Source organism: Pan troglodytes, chromosome 12 (genome assembly GCF_028858775.2).
Source record: "Pan troglodytes isolate AG18354 chromosome 12, NHGRI_mPanTro3-v2.0_pri, whole genome shotgun sequence".
Lineage (NCBI taxonomy): Eukaryota > Metazoa > Chordata > Mammalia > Primates > Hominidae > Pan > Pan troglodytes.
Window position 1 is genome coordinate 24,837,537 of NC_072410.2, and position 22,542 is coordinate 24,860,078.

A 22,542-nucleotide genomic window follows, 5' to 3' on the forward strand; every position below is an offset into this window, starting at 1 on the left:
ACGCTGCCTCCCACAAGCACTGTTCCTTGCCTTGTTTCAAACAATTCCCTCACTCTTCAGTTCCTTCCTCACTGCATTATTGTTTTTAGCCTGATGCTGAGCGCATGTCCCTTATTATTTTTTTTTTCATATTTTTAGAAGTGGATTAGTTCTTTAATTTCTTCGCCATAACCCTGGCTACTCCTAGCTTTCAGGAATGTGAATGCCACTTTTAATTAGATTGTAAATTTTTAGAGTATCAGAACTCAGCCCTATCTGTTCTATTTGCAAAAAGCATCCAATATTTTCCCCAGTGATGACCTGTGCTCTATTTTCATCTAGCCTCAGGGATCTTACCGACTAGAAAAACGAAATTTGATGGAGCGATTTCATTTTTGAAGTTAGTAAACACAACTGAATACTTTCATATGTCATTGCTAAAATGTGTTCAGAGAAAAATGGTAACAAATAATCCAACAATCCAATGGTTTTGAAATGTTTCCAATGTAAGAGTTTTTATTCTGGTTTCGGGCTCAATTAGAGTTACCTACAACAGACTACAGACAAAAATAATTAGGAAAGGCTCAATGAAAATGTCAGGAAACTATACAGTAGGGGATGTTCAGTCTTGCAGATCTCAGACAAGTTACCGAGTCTGAATTTCGGTCCTAATATTGGGTGACAAAATCTCTAATTTAGATGTGATAATTAATTTAAAACAAGATTGCGGGCTTGGATCCTGACTATGCTGACTGCTAAACAATTTGAAAGTCCTGTGACAGTCATCCTTCAGGTTAAAACTTCTGGGGGTGGGGCGTCTACCAGAAGATGGAATACAATTTTGTGAGTGCAGGGGGAAAACAGGATAAAGAACAGTCAGAAAAAGCCAGAACCAAGTCGTCAAGCGGGTAGGGGAGGCAGCAGGGATGGAGGGGAGAGGAGTCTTTGCTACAGACAGGGCAGGCACAGGCGGCGCGGAGGGCGGCCTTACCTCCGCGGAGGGGCCAGTTTCAGTGTCAACGCTGAGGTCTGAGCAGCCTGGAAGGACGCTGGTCTCTTAAACATAGCTGCCACCAGACGGCCTTAAAGTGTCTCAGGGACGCTCCTCAGCCCTTTGCTGCTGTGGGTGGCTTGGAGAGTACAGGGCAGGGCTGCTCGAGGTGGAGGTGCGGCAATGATGGCGTGGCTGCTGAGTCCTAGACGCCCGGCCGCGGGGAAGTGGAGGTGGGCTGTCTGGGGAAGCAGAGTTCAGCATTACTTAAGGATGTTAGGGTCTTTGCTGCACTGGAGCCTAAACAGGCCCAGAATCTGAAGGATGATGTTAGGTGTACTATTCTTGAAAGGGATTTCAGGGTGTTCCTGAGATAAGCGATGTTGTGTTCCCCCCCATCACCCAAACCTTGGGCTCGGGGTGTGTCCCCTGGCAGGACCCATGGGAGCTGGTGCCGTGGGAGGAGCCGTCCGAGTCCGAGGGCGCCGCCTGCAGGAGTGGCTGCTTGGCGGGCCTCTTTTTCCTCCTGGGCTTCTCTCGTCTTGGCTCTCTGGAATCCTGCGTGTCCGCTTCTTTCAGTGGCCAGAAGAGGAAAGCAGAATTCCTCGCCTCCACATCCTCTCTAGAGACAGACAGAGATCAGGGTTACCCTGCATTGATGGCTGCGGGGCCTACAGAGATGTCCAAGCCACCCCCACGGCTGCTTCTCAGCTCCTTGCCCACGTCCCTCTTCCCATGGAAAGGAGTCTCTGGAGCGCTGTGCACCCAATGCTTTAGGCTGGACTTAGGTCCACTCAGTTCATTTCCACGAGCCTTTGGTGTTTGGGAGCCTCCCACGGCACGGAGAACTTGAGTATACGGACCCGTCCTGACCAAGCCAGTGAAGGAACAACTCCCAGCCCAGAAGCCCCTGGAAACTCCTCAGCATAGACCTGTGTCCGCCCCAGGGAGATGAGCTTGGCCCCATCACAGCCCAGTTCATCCCTGTATTGGAGCTTGTACATCAGAGATATTCTTTCACACCCTGTGTTTCTGTAATGACTCCAAGGTATACTATCGGAAACATTTTTCCAAATGTCCAAAATGGTATGATTTGTAATGACATTGAACTTAGGAATGACTATGAAGTCACAGAGCTAGATTACTATTTAGAAAATACGCTGACAAAGCTTATTTACCCAGAAGTGCTGTCCTTCAAAGAAGGCACCTTGATAACACCATGACCTCATTCCAGCCATGCCTCCATGGCTCACCGTTTTGGGAGCTCACCTTTTTTCAGGGCCTTCAGGGTAAGTTAAGGACACCCACTGCCTAGTGTTAAACCTTATTTTGTTCCCATAATCAGTATCAGCTATCTTGATCAACCTGCCTTCAATCCGAATAATTTTTTGTTTTGTTTTTACTCCGCATAACTTCTGACTATTACTGCTTCGGATCCTTTTGGAAATTGTCAGGGAAAAACAAAACAATAAAGTAGAAAGAGAGTTTTTGCTATTTTCAAATAGAAAATGCCATCATTCAAATCCCTTGTGAAAGAATCAAGATTCACTACACATGATCATTTTCAAAGATTGGCTCAAAGACTCAGGAGAGATTCCCAAGAGAGATTAAAAAATTGGCCTGGGCGACAGCAGTGACATTGGGAAAAGCCTTTCTGGGAGGCCACAGACAAAATCATCTTTAAATCTGAGGCCAGCGCTTGTGTGGATGTATAGGTTCTGTGATAGCAGGTTCTGAGAGACTTCTAGGAATCATGCTTCAAGGGTACACTTACCGCCCCTGCTCTGTGAAGTCTAAAATCTTATCCATCAGGTTACCCTTAACTATCCCTGAAATTGCTACCTCTCTCCAGAGCAGAATAAGTTGATACATTCTGTTTCTTTTTCAGGGTTTTTCTCTATTTGCCATGAGTTAGGATCCATGATTACAGTCCAGTCCCTAAGCTATAATCTCTCAGAAAGAGGAGCGACAAGAAGCGGATGTGAGAAGTAGAGAGATTTTCAGGCATTAAAAGCATGGTAAGAACAAGGTAGGGAGATGCCTACCCCCCCGCCTGGAGGACTCTGGCGCTGTGCTGGTTCCACTTCTGGGAAGAAAGTGCTGAGTGCCCACTCCATGCCCTCCTGGGGTCAGAACCCACCCCCTTTGCTGAATAAAGCATTGGCAGCTTGTCAGAAATCCTGCTGGATTCCTGAGGTCTCGTTTATATTGTGCCCTAAGTGTCTCTCTCTCAGCAAGGCTGCCTTAGAACATAAAGAACAAGAGGACCATGGAGTAGGCACCAGCACATGTTTGATGAGGACCCGGTGGGGGGTCTTAGACTTTCAGCAACCGAAGGGGTGGAGAATGAAGAAATGGATAAGCAAAGGCTGTTGCTATCTGAATTGCTACTGCTGGCCCTGAAGGCTGGCGAATCTCTGTGTCTCCTTGTGTCCCCTTGTCCCATGTCCTAGGGCACCACCACATGCTTCCTGAATGTAAGCAACGGCACGTGTCCTTCTAAATTACATAGGACACTCACAGACAGGGTTTGTTGCTGAACTGCACGTTTTTCAGGGCTTTGTTCCAGCATAAGAAATGGGGCTCCTAATCCAACCAGAGGGGACGGAGGGAGCTAATGACATACAGAGGCTTAATGATTTCAAATGCACAGATGCCTCTTAGGAGAAAATCGTCAGGAGTGACCAGGCGAGATTAAGTGAAGTGATTCATCTGACGTAATGTCAGAGGCAGTGCTGAATCTTGAAGTTTCAATCAATGACTTAATTTCACTGATGTCAGGAGACAATGTGAGTCCACAACACTACACGGGGTCAAGGGAGGAGTGTTAAACACTGCGCATGGTATCATTTCCACTGGGACACACTCCCAAATCCAATGGCTTCATGGAAAGTTACCGAACTGCTCAAAAGACAGATAATGAGAGGCTAATATTTTGTGTAACAGGAATTGTGGGGAACAGGGGTTGACCAGAGACCCAGACAAACCCCACCTGGCCCTGGGAGGGTCTCTCCTCCTGCCGACTCATACATAGCCATGTCCCCAGGACCACACAATGACCCTCAAGCAGCAAGAGAAGAACATGCCTTGCCTCCAGGGCCCCAGAACCTAACAGCTTCCTTCAGATGCCTGACGTTTCCCTGGAGCACAGAGGAAATGCTGAGTCCTATTTTGCTTTCCTGATATCACATTTGGAAAGTTATTATTTTTATAAAAATAAATCATACTCCCTCTAAAAAGGCTTTTTTTTCTTTTTTTCTTTTTTCTTTTTTGACAGAGTCTCGCTCTGTCGCCCAGGCTGGAGTGCAGTGGTGTGATCTCGGCTCATGGCAAGCTCTACCTCCTGGGTTCAAGTGATTCTTCTCTCAGCCTCCCGAGTAGCTGGGATTAAGGGTGCCCACCACCATGTCCATCTAATTTTTGTATTTTTAGTAGAGGCGAGGTTTCACCATAATGGCCAGGCTGGTCTCGAACTCCTGACCTCAAATGATCTGCCCATCTCGGCCTCCCAAAGTGCTAGGGTTACAGGCATGAGCCACTGCCCCCGGACAGGAGTCTTCTTAAGGAGGAGTCTTGAAGGTAAAAACAAGCTGTGCTCTGTTAAGGGTAAGGGGAGGAAGGATTCCAGCTCATCTGGGAGAGAGTTCTAGCTAGTTAAGTGGCACCAGGTGTGTGTATTCAGTTCAGGCGGCCTGAAACCCCAGCCTGTGGGTGGTTGAGTAATGCCTGCTAGAGGCACCGCTCTCCACTGGAGAACACCAGCAGCTGGAGCATCAGACCCACCAGGTGCCTTCCCCTGCCCTGGCCAGAGGCCACAGTCCTCTGATGGGAACGGGACGCCAGGGGAGGCAGCCAGGGAAGGACTTGGTCTGTGAGTCCCCTGCCCTGGCAAGGAGAGAGGATGCCAAATGGAGGAAAATCCCCCTGTTCTGCCTGTTTCTTGTAGTTATTGAGAAGGACCACATGGGAGAAACTACACATGTGTTCTCAAATGGAGGCAGTTATAGACAGGATAAGGACTACTCTCCCTCAGAAAAGACATCTCTGATGCCATGGAATGTAGCAGAAAGCTCAGGGACACTCCTGAACGGAAGGGAAGGGAAGAGCAGTTACTTCCCTCCATCGGACACACTGTCTTGAAAGACACGCCTCTCAGCCGTGTGTCAGAGAATGCCGTCGTCATGCTGCAAAGGAAAGAGAAAATCTGCACCCGCCTCGCTGGTTTCACATTGCAAATATGGCAATACCAGCATCCCCTCCTTGAGGAATGAGTAGTCTGGAATTTAGCAATATTGATAACATATTTTATAAGCCAACCTTGTTTTTTTAGAAAAAGTCTTTAAGAATCATTTAGGTGTCAAATTTTAAGTTGAAAATGAAAATGTGCATCAGCTTTCGCTGTGTTCAATTAGTTTTGAGCCCTTCAGCCTCCAAATGCCTTTCTTCCTGCCTTTCACTGTGCACCGTCCTCACTCAGAAGCCAGAAGAGAGACCTGGAGGAAAGGCTCCCAGAAGGAAGGAAAGGAGGTTGGGGGGAAGATGGAGGCTGTTTGGGCCCAGGTATCCCTTGCTTTACCCTGCAAGCAGATAGTTATAGTAAATTCAATATTTAAAAATTAAATTTAGTCAAATAATGTTCTGTTGGAGATGTAACCTACAGTACATGTCTTTAGTAGCCTGTGAAGAAAGCATCAGGATTTTTTTAGATGGCCTCATTTGGAATGTAAAAAGTAAAGTAGAGGTTCCTCTTCAAAGACTTTCCTCCCCATCTAATTAGGAATAACGAGTAACTTCTCTTAGAAGCAAAATTTATTCAAAGACCCGTGCTAACATTCTTAAACATCTGCTAGCCGTAATAAAGAAATCAATGTACTTTATGTTCTTAGCTCCCACAATTTAGTTTAAATATTTGCCCTGGCAAGCTTATACTGGTCCAAGCAAGCCTTAGGTCATAGCCTGTTCCTCTTCCTTATTTGAAGGTGTTTTTACCTTTCTCTACATTCCACAAGTTACTTCCTCCTTCCTTTGCTCTCCTCTGCCTTTGCCTCTTTAAAAAAGTTCTAAGTTGCTAGTCAGTCGGAACAAATACAGAACGTGAGGTCCTGTTCCAGCCAATGGAAACCGGGCATAGCAGCAGGGTGGACGCGTCAGGTTATAAATGACCCTGTCTCCTTTGTTCGGTGTACTCTCATGGCAAAACTGCTGGCGAGTGTACCCTTTCTGCAGAAAGTATAAAAATGGCCTTGCTGAGGAAATTAAATTTATGTTCAAGTGCTATTTCTTTACAGCACCGGGGAATAAGCATTTCTAACAGGAATAATGGCATGAATGCTCCCTAAGGAGCACATTTGTAAAGTAAGTGAGAAAGAGCTCCTGAGGAAGGGACCTACCAGAAGGAAATCCCAGCTCAGACACAAAATCAGACCTATGCCTTTATTTTTGTACTCGGTTCTGCTAGCGCTTATTATAGGAACAGAGACAGGTTAAGCTCTGAACTTAGTAGGTTGAATGTAACCTCTGCTTATGAGCATTAAACTCAGTCTCTTGCTCCCACAGAGGCAGCAAACACAAAAAAGAGTAGAAATTACAATGGGGGACTTGAAAGTCAATGAAGACTTCCACCATGTGAAGCCCAGAAGCAAGGGTAGATAATTCACAGTGAAGAGCTTTAAATAAGGCCTGGGGAAGATGGAAAACAAAGGCTTTTCTCAACATACAAGGATTTGCATTTTCATTCTAAAATAATGATTGATAACATTGAGTTTGGTGAAAATGGGTAATACTTAGATACATCTGCTCATATTCCTTTATAATGAGCTGTAATTTGGACATCATAGGAACCAGAAGCAAGACCCACAGGGACCATTGTTGGGGTAGAAGTTTGAGATGAGCAGAAAATGTCCTGCTATTTTAAATGAAGTATCAACCCATCTAGACAAAGAATGGAGAAATGTAGCATACGTTTTTGATAATCATAGCTAAGGAAAGGTTCTCTGTGGAGCCGCACACCCCTTGAGGAGCATCGCTGGGCATCTGCTAGCATGTGTCTGTATATATTTATTTGTTCTTCAAATAGTCATTGGGGGCATTCTGTGAGCTGGACCCTGGCAACTGGGATTCAGAGGCAGATAGAACCTGTCCCCTACCTTCAAGGACTTGTGCCTACAGTGTCCAGTGCAAAGGAAATTTTCTTTAACAGAAACCTCTACGGGTTGCCGTGGGGCCACCTCACTACCTGGGGGGGCTAGGGTGCTGGGACATCACATGGTGGTGTTGACGTTTGAGCTCAGTCTTGGAGTTCCCCAGGTGGCTGAGGGCAAGGAATAGCTGTCCAGGGAGAATACTTAATCTGGTGAAGGCACAGAGACCTGAGAAAGCACGGTGCGGGCAAAAGCTACATGTAGCTTAGTGTGGTTAGCATGCAGAAGGCATTGGTGGGTTAGCTGGGAGTGGCTAGGGACAAGTGAGGCAAGGTAGGCAGGTCTGGGCCAGACCAACAAGAAGCTAAGCTGTGATAAGAAGGGGTGATGGGGATGGGGCTCTGAAGGATTTTTAAGTGCAGAAGGGATACAGGCAGATTTGCATGTGAGGAAGTTGATTCTGCTCAGCCCTTATGGTGAGTGACTGGGACTGTGGCAGGAGGAGGCTGGAGGACATGAAAACTCCTGGCCAGTTAGGATGCCTGTAACCTGGAGACCAAGGGGGTGTGGTAGGTGAAGAACAAGCAGCAGCCAAAGATGACCACCAGATTTGTGGCTGGACAGCTCTGTGACTTGTGGGTAAAAGGGTGAACTGAGATAGGGAAGCCCGTGATGGGAGCAGGTTTGTGGGGAACTGTGATTTCAGTTTTAGATGTGCTGAATTTTTGAGATTCTGTACACTCAGGTGGAAATATCCAGGGGGTGGCTGGAAACAATGCCCTTCCCACAATGTGCTGAACACCTGCCAGACAATGACCGTCCCCAATCTTCACATCACCATCATCCTGCAGATGAGCTCAGGGTCAATGAGCAACCACAAAACTAATGAGGGCAGGGCTGGGATATAAACCCAATCTTGGTTCCAATGCTCTTCCCCCTATAGTTACCCATCATGGCTGCACCTTGCAACCAGCTGGGGGCTTTCAGAAAAACCTGCCTCCAGGCCCACTCTCAGAGTCTGACTGTGACACACAAGCACAGGAGAGCAGCCTGGGTTGGAGAAGGAGACATGGGGTCCTTAGTGCAAAGGGAGTCATGGAGGCAGTGGGAGGCAGTGAAGTCAGGCAGGGAGAAATCCCAGAGAGGTAGAGGGGCAACGAGCCTCAAGAGGAGGGTTTAGGGCAGAAGGGAGTGGCTGGTGGTGTCCAAAGCGACTCTGGAGCAGGTTCAGTCAGTGAGGGCGGAGCTCACCGGTTCAGGCTCGTGAGAGGTCCCGTGTGGCCTCTGTGGAAGCAGTTTCTTGGAGGGGTAAGGGTGGACGCCTATATCCAAGGCTCAGGAGTGAACAGGAGAGTGGGGACGTTGAGTCTATCCGATGACGCATGGAGACCGGCAGTGAAGGGCAGGGAGTGTGCTGGATCACACTGCGGAACCAAGGGAACGGTATTTATTTAGGAGTGTGTGTGTTTGTGGGTGCTGCGTGTGTGTGAACAGGAGGCCAACCTGTGTACTTGCTGAGGTGAAGGGCTCAGTGAAGAGGAGCTAAGGAGAGAGGTGAGAAGAATCCAGGGATCACTGATGGATCCAGGACCCGAGGCAGCGGAGGATGGGCCTCTGGAGCCCAGTGGACAGATCAGCCTGGGGTGAAAGGAAGGACACTGATTCTTTGACATCGGGGGCAAAGGCAGAGACTTCCATAAGCCCAGAAGTGGGAGATCAGAAGTGGAGGGAGAGGATGTCTGATGGTTCTTTGACGAAGTAGAAGGTAAGGCCATTAGGAGAATGAAGGTTAGCACCCAAAGACAGCCTGCAAGCTCTAACAGAAACTGGAAGATGTTTCCTGGGTCCTTTTCCCCAACACTTGCTCAACATCCACCTTCACCTCTTTTTGTATGACCTTGACTCCAAGGTCATGGCTCCATGAGCCCAATTTTGATGCCCCTCGTTGGCCCCATGGACTTGGGTTCGTGTTTGCTCTGCAGGCCTCCCCCTTTCCTTTTGCCTTGGCTTTAGTCTACCTTACAGCTCTTAGCCATCCTACTACCTCACCTGAAAATGGGTTCACTCCACTGCAGCCCCTGGAAGCCACCGCCCCTCCAACACCCTGACCTGGCTACAGGCAAACCAGGGCCAGCCCCTCGCTCCCACCTCCCAGCAAGGGGAGAGGTAGGTAGGTGACTGGACCCAAATGCAACTTAATTAGAAGGCCTTCAGTCTTTACAAATAAAAGGGGAACAATTCCTTCATATTCATGAATGCTTTTCTGAAGGGTCAAATAATGTTGAATTTGAGATTAGAACCAGATGGATGAATCAGTAGCAGGTGAAAGGTGTGGCGTCGAAGGGATAATAAACACAGAGCTACGTTTTAAGTAGGACATTCTCCATCTCTACTTTTCTTCCCTAGTATTTAGAGGTCATGGATCTCATCTCAAAAACAGATTAAAGGTGCAAGGATATAAATTAATACTCAAGAGATAAAAGTTGAGTACACTTACACTTCTGGATCCTCAGGAATTGGGGGTGACTTTATATGAGAGCAAGAGAGCGCATACTTGTTTTGGCTGATCTTAATAAGTGCACTCCGAGGGCAAAATTCCTGTAATAATACCAACAGAGTTCACTCAACTTAAATCAGAAATGTCCACAATTCAGATACAATTTTATTCTAGCTCAACCCATTATAATAGCTTCTAGTCATTATCCTATTCAGGGTGACACTTAAAAGAGTAGTTTAAATTCAGACCCTCACTTGATAATTATTTGCTGAATAAAAGTCATCATTGAGTCCTCTCTGTCATTTCTCCATATTCTGGATCAATTGCCAAATGTACCCACGTAAGACACACACACACACACACACACACACGCACGCGCGCACACACACACCTTCACATAACCACCTTCCTTTCTATCTTTATTTCAGCCTTTGGCCACCACTTTTGCTGACTGCCCCACCTTCACCCTCTTTGGGTCTCCCCAAGTCCCTATCAGAACTGTCTCCAGTATCCTTCCCCCTCCACCCTGCCACACCCACCTCCACCCCCCGCCCCCAGCCATGCCACTCTAGCCTCCAGGGCCCCACGTCCTGTAGGTAAATTCAAGGTCCTTTTCTGGGCTCTGCGGCTTCCCCTCAGGGGTCCTGGGCCAACTGCCTCATCTCTCCCCACACCCTAGGGCATGCCTGGGGACATCTCTTAAAACATCCCTCCCTTTCACAGTTGATATCCCCAGAATGGTCCCACACATCAGGAAGGGGAAGGCTTGGCTTCCCCATGCTCTGCCCTTCCAGATGTTTCTCTACTGCTATCCAGACAGCTTCAGGAAACTCCATTTTCTCCAAGGGGTTTTTTTCTGGGGTGATGAGCGGACAACTCCTTCTCCGCTTGCCCTGTTGGGTTGGATACAGTGCTCCAGTGGCCGCTGGCTCTGATGGTCTTTCTCCTTTGCGCTTAACCCTAAATTTCATTTCCCATGCCCCTCTCCCTGATGGAACTACCTCATGCCACAGTCAAGGAGGCACTGGATATTTTTATTCTGTATTCTAGGCAGCTGGGCACGGTAGTTTAGAGGGTAGGCCATGGAGCCAGATTGTCTGTTCGAATGCCTGCTCAACACACCAGGTGTGTGCTTTAACCTCTTGCTTCAATTCCTTTTCTGGAAATCAGTGTAATAATAGTCTCTACCTCATGGTGTTCTGAGGATCCAAGGGTCCACTCTGTGTAAAGCGCTTGGATTGGAATGCATGGCACACAGTAAGGTCCTAAGAAAGAGCCACTGTTACCTGGCTTTTTGCTCACCAATCTAGTTCACTTGTGGGTCTGTTTTCCAGGCATGTTAAGTCGCCCATCAAAACAATGTCATTTTCCATTAGGAATGTCGTTCATTCAAGTAATTTAAAAAACAATTGTGAGACCCTTCTCTTCATCAGGGACTGTGCTGGGAGGGACAAAGGTGAACAGACGTGGTCTCTGCCTTCAAGGATTGAGAGGTTGGTGAGGAAGCCAGTTTGGCAAGGGCAGTGTAGCGGACAGGAGGGACCTGAGGGCCTGCAGGAAGTCACAATCAGGCAGAGTCTTTGGGGTGACGGGAGTTTGGGGGAAAGGAGTTGGGGAGGGCAGTCCAGGAAGAGGCAAAAGCCTGGGACTTGAAAAAGCCCACCGCATTCAGGAAGCAGTGAGTCTTCCACCTGGCTGGAGGTCAAGCTCATGGAGCCGGCTGGGGCCACACCGGGGTCCTGGGGGCATACTCCCTGAGGGTGACACGAAGCATGTGTGTGGGTTGGGAGGAGGCAGGAGACGTCAATCAGGCAAACTACATCATCAGTTTTGTAAACTGATAAAGAATTCTAAAACTTTTAGAAAAATTACATACAGAAATATATAATTAAGAAAGGATTTCTTAAATAAACATAGAAAGGGCAGAAGGAGAAAAGGGATAAATTTGACCATATTAAAATTTAATGCTTCTCTGTCAACAAAGATTCCAAAGTTAAAAGACAAGCAACAGACCGGGGAAAACTATTGGCTGCATATGTTACCAAGAATTACTACCCAGAAGACAGAGAAGACCTCCCCTAGTCAATAAAAAAGACAAACGATCCAACAGACAATACAGACCCTTAACAAACATCCGTCCAATGAGCAAATCAATCTAGAGGTGATACAGTTAACCGAGTCATTCCCACTCGCTGGCACTGGGGAGTGTAGAAGGAAGGGATCTGAGTGATGCTGCCAACCTCTGCAGCCACATCATCACTACTGTTACCTAACACCTACCTGTCAGACACACAGATCTTTTACATCTTTTACATGTCTTTTCTTCAAGCCTCACAATCACCCTGTAGGGTATACATAGATAAATACAGATATAGATATGTAAAGTATTCATTTTATATGTGACCAAACTGAGTCTCAGGGGGTGAAGCAACCTGCTCAGGTCAGACAACCAATAAAGAGCAGAGTGAATGTTCATATAATTCAAACACAGGGCTTTTGTTTTGTTTTGTTTTTTTGTTTTTTTTTTTGAGACAGTCTCGCTGTGTCGCCCAGGCTGGAGTGCAGTGGTGCGATCTCGGCTCACTGCAAGCTCTGCCTCCCAGGTTCACGCCATTCTCCTGCCTCAGCCTCCCAAGTAGCTGGGACTACAGGCGCCCACTACCATGCCCGGCTCATTTTTTGTATTTTTAGTAGAGATGGGGTTTCACCGTGTTAGCCAGGATGGTCTCGATCTCCTGACCTTGTGATCTGTCCACCTCAGCTTCCCAAATTGCTGGGATTACAGGCGTGAGCCACCGCACCTGGCCTAAACACAGGGCTTTTAACTGTAAAGCCTGTGTTCTTTTCACTCTACTCCACTTTGTGCCTGTCCGCCCTTATGTCTCCCAACTTCTGCCAACTCTGGAGGTGGTTCCTAGGTAAGTAGGAGATGGGGAACCAGGTGGTAGCACCCCAATACAGGGGACACAGAGGAGAAGGAGGTGCTTGGGGAAAGGGGGTGCACTGGCTTGCGGAGTCTGAGATGCCTGTGTTCACTCTGAGGGAGTGCTCCAGGAGGACCCAGCTAGAAGCACAGGGTTGGAGCTCAGGGCAGGAGCGGGGCTGGCACTTCTGGCACAGAGGAGGTGTCCAGAGATGGAGGCTCACACCGAAAGACACCAGGAGGAGGCAGAGGAGGACAGCACTAGGGGGGGCCCAGGAGGTGACCAAGTCTGCAGGGCCAGCAGGGGACCTCAAAGCAGGGGCAGTCTGAGGAGGAGGAGGAGGAGGAGGATGAGGACGAGGACGAGGAAGACGGAGAGCCAGAGAGAGTGGTGCTCCAAGACCCTAGAGTGAGCCTGCCAGTCCGTCAAATGCAAAGCATGGTTCAGCAGTGGGAGCCAAAGAACTGCACAGTACAGGCAGCAGAGGCCATGGCCACCTCAGTGAGGGCAGGGTCTGTGTGGCACGGTGGGCAGAAGCCAAAACACAGGGAGTGGAGAGCAGGGCAGCAGATGCAGCCAGGGAAACCATTCATCAAGAAGCCTGGCAGTGCCAGGATACAGCCTGGCATTGCCCAGGAGAAAGTCCTTTTCTAAATGAAAATCTACTTACTCTCCGGTTGTTACACTTCAAAACTGTGTAGAATTTTTCTGTGGCCACATGCTTATTGGGAAGTGCTATGACAATGGCAGGGACATAGAAGTCAAATCCTTTGGGTATCACAATTTTGGCAAACACATAATCTCCAACCTGCAGAGGAGAACACAGAGCAAATATTTTGCTTATGGATTGTACAGACAATGTTAACATAAGCAAGTTTTAAAATACTCCAAGGCAATTGGCAAGTACTGATGCTAAAATTCAAATAGATATTTTTTTTTCTCAGTTAAGAAAGAGTTCCAAGATTCTCTGGGCTCATTGGGCCACATCTGGAATTTTGTGATCAGTTTGGGAAGCCCCATTTTGGTAGGACTTCACCAACTGACAAGGACCCAAGGGTCTGCCAGCAAGATGGTGAGGGTTCTGGAAACCACACCCTAAAGAGACTAGTTGAAGGAACCTGGGGTGTTTGTCATGCAAAGATAAACAGTGTCCTCATCTGCCAGAAGGGCTGTCACCAAGACGTAGAAAGGGAGAGGTTTGTTTATTGTTGCTCCAAAGCACACACCCAGAATCCAAGGGTAAAAGTCGCAAATGGAGAATTTGCAGGAGAAAAAGGATCTTGTGGAGGGACATGCAGAGGCTGCAGGCCCTTCTGCATCGTCAGGGTACAAGAGCACTGTTGTGTTCCAGCGCTCTGACTAGGAAGCAGCAGCAGAGGCCCAAGGATGAATTCTCCAATTCCTCCTCCAGCGCTTCTCCTCCCGGCTCACACTGGGCAAGACAGCAGCAGGGTGCTGTGCAAGGATTTCCCTCTAATCCCAGGCCTTGGAGCTGGAATTAGGAACGTGGCAAGAGGATGAGCCAGACATGGCACAGCTTTTATGAGTTTATGAGCAGATGAGAACACATTAATCTGGCCCAACTGAGGCAGGAGAACAGGGTCTGGAGTCAGGGAACTTAAGGTCAATTCGTGCTGACTTTCTAAGGCTGAATCAAGCGAAGCACCAAGGTCTGGGGGCAGGGAAAGCACCAAGGTCTGGGGGGCAGGGAATCTGGGGCCAATTTGTGATAATTTCCTAAAGTTAAATCAAAGGGAAAACATCTGGGTCTGAGGCAGGGAACCTAAGGCCAATCACTGCAAACTTCTTAAAGCTAAACCAAAAGGAGAAACCCCATCTCCTGATGCCGGGTAGCAAAGGATCAAAGGTCAGTCTCCCTGCAACCCTCCCTTTCCACCCCGCCTCAGAGGGAAAGGGAGTGTGCCTTGGATTGGCCACAGGCCAAGCAGGGGCCATCCCTTCATCTACATAGGGCACTAATTCACCTCAGCCTTTAATTAGCCACAGACCAAATCCTTCATCCAGATAAGGGGTAGTCCATAGGAACCTCAAAAGGAGTACTTAAAACCCAGAAATCTTTGTAATGGCGCCCTTGAGCCTCTTGCTCGGGCCCATTCCCACCCTGTGGAGTGCTTTCTCACTTTAATAAACCCCTGCATTTGCAGCTTCATTCCTGTGTTCCGTTTCTTTGTTACTTTATTTGTGCATATTGTTCAATTCTTTGTTCAAAACACCCCTGGACAACTGACATTCATGGCCTTTCCTCCGGTGACACATCTGTGGAATGCACATTTGGGCTAACTGTGCATTACGGTATCACCGTCTGACATCAGCTGATTACAGTGCCAAGGAAAGTGCTACCTCTGCCCTTGTTATTATGTAATAGAATAGAATGGAATGGGATGGGATGGGATGGGATGGAATGGCATGGAATGGCATGGCATGGCATGGCATGGCATAGCATAGCATAGCATAGCATAGCATAGCATAGCATAGCATAGAATAGAATAGAATAGAATAGAATCTTTTGCAGTTAAAAGTGTCCACGGTACTGGCAGCTACAGCAATGTCCTTCCCCCAAACTCTATTGTCTTGTAAAGGGACAAGGACCTCAAGGTGCAGTGCAAACAAGTCTGTGCAGCCCTGAGCTACATAACAGGGAGTCGGCAGGTCAGGGTCACGAGCAAAGAAATCTCCAGGTGACAGGTCCCAGAAAAGGGGCCATTGTTCTTCCTGCCCAAACACACCCTCCCTGCAGGAGCCCATGTAGGTTCAGCAAAGGGTCAAACAGTGGCCTTGGCGTTCTCTGTTATTCAAAACTCTGTGGATGGTGAAAAGGGGCCCCAGAACACATCAGGGACTGGGTACCTGGAGCAGTGGGCAGGGCATGGCGCCCCCCACAGGCGTGATGAAGGAGGTGGACACGACCTTGGTGTCTCCGTAACTGAAGCCCACCAGTGCTTGGGTGCGGCTCACACACTTCTTCACAACTCCTGGAAGGAATCAAAGAAAACATAAAATATAAAGACAAATAACATCCCTTCCCTTAGGCTTGTGCCATCTTTCTGGCCATGCTGAGTTATAACACTTTGCCTGTTTAAATCAGTGTGCCCCTTTGATTTCTCCAGCAGATAATCTTGGGCACCATAGGATGCCTACTGGGTTGACCAATTCAAAGTGGTGCACATGCCTGGTCTGGGCACCTGCTGAGATGAGAACCAGTGAGAATGGACTAGACTTGTTCATCCTGCGCCATCAGCCTCCATCCTGACGGGAACATGGGTCCTGGAAATAAAGATCCTCTTCTCGAACACCTCCTACCACCTGATATTTTCATTTACTTTAGCCCTATTTTCTTCCATAATACTTAAAGATAGAAAATACATGTTGTTAATTAAATCGTGAAAGTAAAAAGGAAATATAAACTCCCATCCAAATTGGCTTTTCATCTGACTAGACTGAACATACTCAGCTTCCCCAAAATGTACAGCTGAAAGGAACAAAGAAAAAAGATGTAAGGCTGGGCGTGGTGGCTCACACCTGTAATCTCAGAACCTTGGGAGGCTGAGGCAGGTGGATCACCTGAGATCAGGAGTTCAAGACCAGCCTGGCTAACATGGTGAAACCCCGTCTCTACTGAAAATACAAAAATTAGCTGGGCATGGCGGCACACGCCTGTAATCCCAGCTACTCGGGAGGCTGAGGCAGGAGAAACGCTTGAACCCGGGAGGCGGAGGTTGCAGTGAGCTGAGATTGCGCCATTGCACTCCAGCCTGGGCGACAAAAGCAAAACTATGTCTCAAAAAAAAAAAAAAAGAAAAAAGAGGTAAGAAGTTTCTTTTTTTGTTATACTAAAGGAGTGCATGATAGATAACATAAGGTTGGTGTAAAAATAATTGTGGTTTTTGCCATTAAAAAATGACCAAAACCACAATTACTTTTGCACCAGCCTAATATATATACACACAAACATATATATTATTTAATTATATAATAATTTTAATTAATATAATTATTAGAATAGATTATCATTCTAGGAAAAGAAAATACCTGTGTTAAGATATGTATTTTTTGTAATTTATCCGACTTGAAATTTATCCTCCCTTTAAAAAGGGATTCTAAACATTAAGGGGGAGATGATGACATTGGACACTTCCCCCAGCAGTATCAGCTGCTCACAGACCCTCCTGGAGACAGAAATGAGCACACGCGTCCCGCTGGGCTCCACGGCATGTGCTGCAGCAGCTCCCCAGTCCTGGCTCACGTGCCTGCTAAGCAAAGCCCTGTGTCCTCTCATGGGGCAAAGAGATAGCTGCTGATTTTCATCTTGATCCATGTGTCTTGTTTTAAATGGCCAAAGGAATGAATTTTTTTTGAAAAATACGCACACTCAAGCCAGCTTACCATTGTGTGTTTTCTGATCGGACTAAAATGTTTAATTTGGGTTTTGAAATATTTACACATTATTCACACATTTTCTACCATAAACTGACTTTACCCTTTTAATCAGAAAAACAAATACTACCTTTTAGAAATAATTTCTATTCTGGAAACAAGAGCCGCTCCTGATTGAGAATCAGGGGACTCGTCTCCTGCCACGCACTGTGTGCCCCATGTCCCTCCCATGGCCCCAGGGAAGGGTCTGAGCTGCCACCACAGCCACACTGGCCCATGTGACTCTCTTCAAATCCTTAGCCTTTGGGACTTAGCAGTATCCAGTATCAAGCCTACTAGGCAGTTTTGCAGTTGTTTGCCTAAATTGAGAAGTTGAGACAGAGCCTGTGTAGCCGACGAAGCCTAAACCATTTATCACTGACTTTCTTCTTTGGACCTAAACTTTTTGGACTGTTATGATGACTTCTTTTTAGTTCCTTTAATTCAGCTTCCTTCTTTGTATAATCTCTGTAGATGTGGGTCTTTGTTCATCTCCAGAAATGAGCACAGTTTCTTACGGTCTGGCTTCAACCTGGCCTCGCGGGCCCCCATGTGGCCTCACTCTGGGCAGCTGGAGGGCCCAGGACTGGCCTGTCCCACCACTGCTAAGCCTCTGTACCTGCTCCTTCTCCATCTTATTAAGGGATTGCTACCATTTCTTGTGTCCTGATTCAAGATCAGCTCCAATTTTTGGCTTCCCTTACCCTATAGTTTCTCTCTGTCCTCAGCCTTGAGAGGTGAGGCTGTGTCTCCCAGCTCTGAAATCTCTGGGACCCGTTTGAGGACCTCGGTTCTGAAGGGTGGCCAAGCTGAAGAACCTCCACTGCCTCCCCTCTTTCTCTGGGCAGAGGCTGGCAGGCCCAGAGCTTCCACTGCCTCCCCTCCTCTGGGCGGAAGCTGGTAAGCCCAGTGCCTCCCTGGGGATGAGTCGGCTCCCTGCCTCAGTCGGGGTTGTCCTGTATTCAGCTGGAGAAAGGGCCTGCGCTCCTATGGAGGCTTTCAGCAAAAATGCTGCGGGTGCTCAGGGGTCAGAGAATTGGTGTCACAATCTGAGTAAACAGTGGAAGTCAGTTTGTTTGGTGAAAGATGCATGAGTGGTTCTGAACCTTTGCTCCAAATAGGTTTTGTCAGGCTGGAGACTGGATTTTTTTTTTTTTTAAACCTTTGGCTCTAAGAACCTTCCGATATACAAAGCCCGGCTTAAATTCCACCTCTTCAAAAAGGCTTTCACTCTGCTCCAGCCAGAGCATCCCTCCAGCTGCCCACTCCTCGGCAGTGTCATCCTTCACAGTCCTCGTGTCCGCTTCTCCCTCCAGTCTCAGAGGTTTCCTTTCTACCCTCTGTGCTGACTTTTGCTGCTTTGACTTGCTGTGAAAGGTTCTAAGCTGCTGTGAAACAGAAAGCAGCTCCCTCCTCCCCAGGAGAGGAGGCGAGGTGTTTATCCCTACTCCTAAGAGGAGCTCTCACATCGGATGCAGAAAAACTCTTTCCATGGAATTAACAAAGGGCTGTACGTCATCGCATTTAATCTACACAGCCAGCTTATGAAGGGTTTCATTGTTTTAAATCCCGTTGGAGAAGACAGGGACACTGAGGTACAGGGAAACAAAGTGATTGCAGTCGTGTGGCCAGCAGAGGCAAGAGGCAGAATTCAAATAAATGAAAACACAGGACTTTTGACCTGAGCTCATCACACCTGAGAAAGTGTTCCGTTTTGTCCCCTTTTTCTTCATGACAACTTGTTCTTATGGCATAGTGCGGAAATCACTGTGGATTTCCCGAAGTAAAATGCTGCTTCTCACAGAACAACAGGATGACCCAGTTTCCACAAATAATGATTTCAAATAAGGGTTGAAAATGTGTCTTCCTCCTTGCCTTTCGGCATCCAGATAAGCCAGGCTATTGCTCTGTACAACACAGTCATTTCCTCAACTGGATCACCCACACTGACCCCTGGAATAACGTTGGTCACAGGGAAATCCCCACCACAATCCCGACAACGGTGGCAACAGCCAATCTGGCCAGCTCTGCTTCCGCGTGGACCTGGCCTCATGTAGTGGACGCCTCAATCCAGTGACTCCAATCTTGCCTTCTGCTAAGGTGCATTTTAAGTGAGCTGTTTTTTTTTACTAAAAGTGTTTAGGAGGTTTTGAACAACAGTTACCAGAAAAGGAGTCACCAATGACGTCAAGCCTATGCTCTGCAACATTTTATTTGGCCTTCTTTTTGTGTGTGTGTGTGTGTGTGTGTGTGTGTGAAAATAGTGACTCACAGTGAGCAGGTGATCTAAATTAACATCACCAATGAGGGCAGGTGAGCATCACGTGCCTCTAGACGGGATGACCCAGAGGGCCATGACATCACTTAGGCAGTATTCTGGCCGGCAATGATAACCTGAATGTAATCTAACCCAAATTGAGGAACATTCTGTAAAATAACTGGACTTATGCTTAAATAATGTCACTATCATGAAAGATAATACGAAAGGCTAAAGAATGATTCTAGATCAAAGAGGGCTAGAGACATGTCCACTAAATGCAATACATGATTCTGGGCTGAGACCTGTCCTGGAGAAAATAAATGTGATAAAGGCCATTATTGGGACAATTAACGAAATCAAAATACATAGATTAAATAAAAGTACTATAATAGTGTTACGTTTTTTGAATTTTCTACCTTTATTGTGGTTATATTAAGAGATTATTCTTACTCTTAATACACACTGATGTGTTAAGGGACAAAGTAACATGATAAATGTTACCTAATTTCTAAGAGTTCAGAAAAAATAAGGTGTGTGTATGTATGTATGAAAGAGAGAATAAAATAATATATATGATAAAATGTGACCAAATGTTAAAAATTGGCAAATCTGGGTAAAGAGTATAGTGGGGTTCTCTGTATTATTCTTGTGACTTTTCTGTATGTTTGAATTTTTAATAAAAAAATCAAGAAAGTAAAGTTATTCCCAGTTAAGGAAAAGATCAGGTGACTGGGGAGAGAGGCCACAAAAACTAGGTTCATGGAGATAACCCATGCACTGCCACTTAATCTGGCTGAGTCAAAGTTTACTACTTAGACACTAATCAAAATTACCAGTTATATGACTAAATTCAAATATTTCCTTCAAGCTGATTTATTGAAGTTTAATTACACTGCAAATTAAAAATTCCTGCTTAGTCAGATCCCATGCGGCTGTTGGGAGTATAGTATGTACTTTCTGCCTCTAATTGCACATTAAAAAAATTTCCGTTGTGGCCTCAGGCATTGCACATGGCCATGGTATTAGCCCCGCCTCCTCTACTTCCCCCAGTAGGTCTTTAGAATTTTCTCATCACACAAGCATGGTGCTGGGTAGAAGTTCGAGCCATTCTACATTTCCCCGGAGCCCTGGCCAGCAAAGTGACCCCAAGCCCCTAACCCAACCATTTAGAATCCAGTCTCTTTTAGCATTTTCTTTTCTCTCTCTTTTTTTTTTGGAGATAGAGTCTCACTCTGTCTCCCAGGCTAGAGTGCAGTGGCAAGAACTTGGCTCACTGCAACCTCTGTCTTCTGGGTTCAAGCGATTCTCCTGCCTCAGCCTCCCGAGTAGCTGGGATTACAGGTGCCCGCCACCACGTCCGGCTAATTCTGTATTTTTAGTAGAAATGAGTTTTCACCATGTTGGTCAGGCTGGTCTCGAACTCCCAACCTCAGGTGATCTGCCCGCCTTGGCCTCCCAAAGTGCTGAGATTACAGGTGTGAGCCACCGCACCTGGCCCCACTTTTAGTATTTTCATTCGACTACTAGTTTAGCCATAAAACTCTCTCCAAGGCTCAAATTCAGAAAATCAAAATTTCTCAAGCAGGGGTGGCCTTCTATAATCACCTCTTAGAAAATCTGCACCCTAGAGAAATGGAAGATTCCCAGCCCTTGTAAAGAAGGGTGTCATGCCTTAGCCTATGCGATCATCCCAAGTGCTGGGATCCATATTTACTCTCGTCCAGGCAACTCCCAAGCACATTTATCACATTTCAAATAACCTGTCCCTGATGTCAGTTGTACATATGTGCCTGCTGGAAACCAAAAATCCTGCTGAAGTATTTTTTTCCCACCTAAAATATTATTCAATTAAATTTAAATAATAATTATTCTTTTAACTGTTGATAGATAGATCATGCCTATGAAAGGCCAGCTACGTATCTGCAACGTAATCTTTTTTTTTGAGACAGAGTCTCACTTTGCCGCCCAGGCTGGAGTGCAGTGGCGTGATCTCACTGCAACCTCTGCCTCCCAGGTTCTGATGATTCTCCTGGTTCAGTCTCCTGAGTAGCTGGGACTACAGGTGCCCGGCTAATTTTTTTTTTTTTTTTAGTAGAGATGAGGTTTCACCATGTTGGCCAGGCTGGTCTTGAACTCCTGACCTCAAGTGATCCACCAGCCTCGGCCTCTCAAAGTGCTGGGATTACAGGTGTGACCCACCACACCCGCCCTGCAATGTAATCTTTTTGCTTGACAGAGCTTCCTCAAGGTTTTCTCCCAGTTCCCTTTTCCCTACAGACCATTCCCATGATTTCAGTGATGACTTTTGTGGTTATGTCTCCCAAATCTCTGTCTCCAGACTCTAGACCCACATCTCCAATTGCTTCTCTGATATCTTCATCTGGGCATCTTGCAGGCACCTGCAATTCATCATGTTGCAGACACATCTCATTGTCTTTCCGTCCACACCACCATCTCCTGTAGGTACCACTATCTATCTACCACCCGAAGCCAGGGACCAAAGACATCCTAACCCCTTGGTATCCAATCTTCACACAGCAGTGGGAGAGAGCTTTTGAAAACTTCAAATGTGATTGTGTTTCTCACTGCTTTAAATGTGGCCTCACATTTAAAGCATTGCCCTCAGGGTAAAGTGCAAATCCTTAATATGACCCTTTATGCATAGCCCCATGCTTACCTCTCTGAAGAGCTTTATTATTTCCACCCTTCCTTCTCATTTTATGTTCCAGCCAGAATCAATTTTATTTCTCCAGACATAGATGTCTTTCTTCATTTCTAAGTCTTCACACGTATTATTGTCACCATCCATGAAACTCCCTTCATACCTCCACCCCTTGCTGAATTGCAGCTGGCTGATTCCTTCAGGGATCACATCCCCCAGGAAGTCTGGGGCAAACCTCTGAGGCCCAGCTATCCCAGTCTCATGGCCCTTCCTCCAACACACGTGTGCACTCCACCCTGAGGCCTGGGCACCGCTGTTGTTTCTGCTTAGAACTCCCTTCCCCAATCTCATGGCTTGCCCCACCTCCTTTAAGTCCTTATTCATATGTCACCTTCCCCATGAGCTCTTCATTAACCACCAAATATAGAATCAAAACCCTCACCCTGACATTCTCAACCCCATTTGTGGCTTGATTTTTCTCTATGGCACTGTATCTGACACACCACATATTTTATCTGTTTATTTCATTGCTTGTCTGTCTCCTTTAAGATGTAATCTCCAAAAAGCAAGAATGTTCACCTGTTTGCTCATACCATTAGACCAGTACTTTCAAAATATTACATACATGCAACGCAGTAAATGGGTAATAAAAATT

The 22,542-nt window shown here is 46.8% G+C and overlaps 1 protein-coding gene across 14 annotated transcripts in view; it reads right to left on the minus strand.

Annotated features, from left to right (window-relative positions):
• Window positions 1-464: 464 nt before the first annotated feature.
• VWA3B (von Willebrand factor A domain containing 3B) overlaps window positions 465-22,542 on the minus strand; it is a 225,676-nt gene continuing 203,598 nt past the window's right edge. For 5 of the 14 annotated variants that reach the window (XR_010149071.1, XR_008546486.2, XR_008546484.2 and 2 more), the window contains 6 exons: window positions 15,400-15,524; window positions 13,202-13,339; window positions 9,608-9,708; window positions 1,379-1,592; window positions 971-1,212; window positions 465-536 (listed from right to left, as the gene is read on the minus strand). Coding sequence is in view for 8 of the 14 variants with exons in the window: in XM_054678679.2 (XP_054534654.1) it covers window positions 1,063-1,212; window positions 1,379-1,592; window positions 9,608-9,708; window positions 13,202-13,339; window positions 15,400-15,524 (728 nt within the window). In the remaining 6 variants the exon portion in view is untranslated. Of the gene's footprint in view, window positions 1,213-1,378; window positions 1,593-4,928; window positions 5,155-8,361; window positions 8,535-9,607; window positions 9,709-11,904; window positions 11,950-13,201; window positions 13,340-15,399; window positions 15,525-22,542 lie in introns of those variants that run through there. The other 9 variants (XM_054678679.2, XM_054678675.2, XM_515640.7 and 6 more) reach the window with 6 other exon arrangements.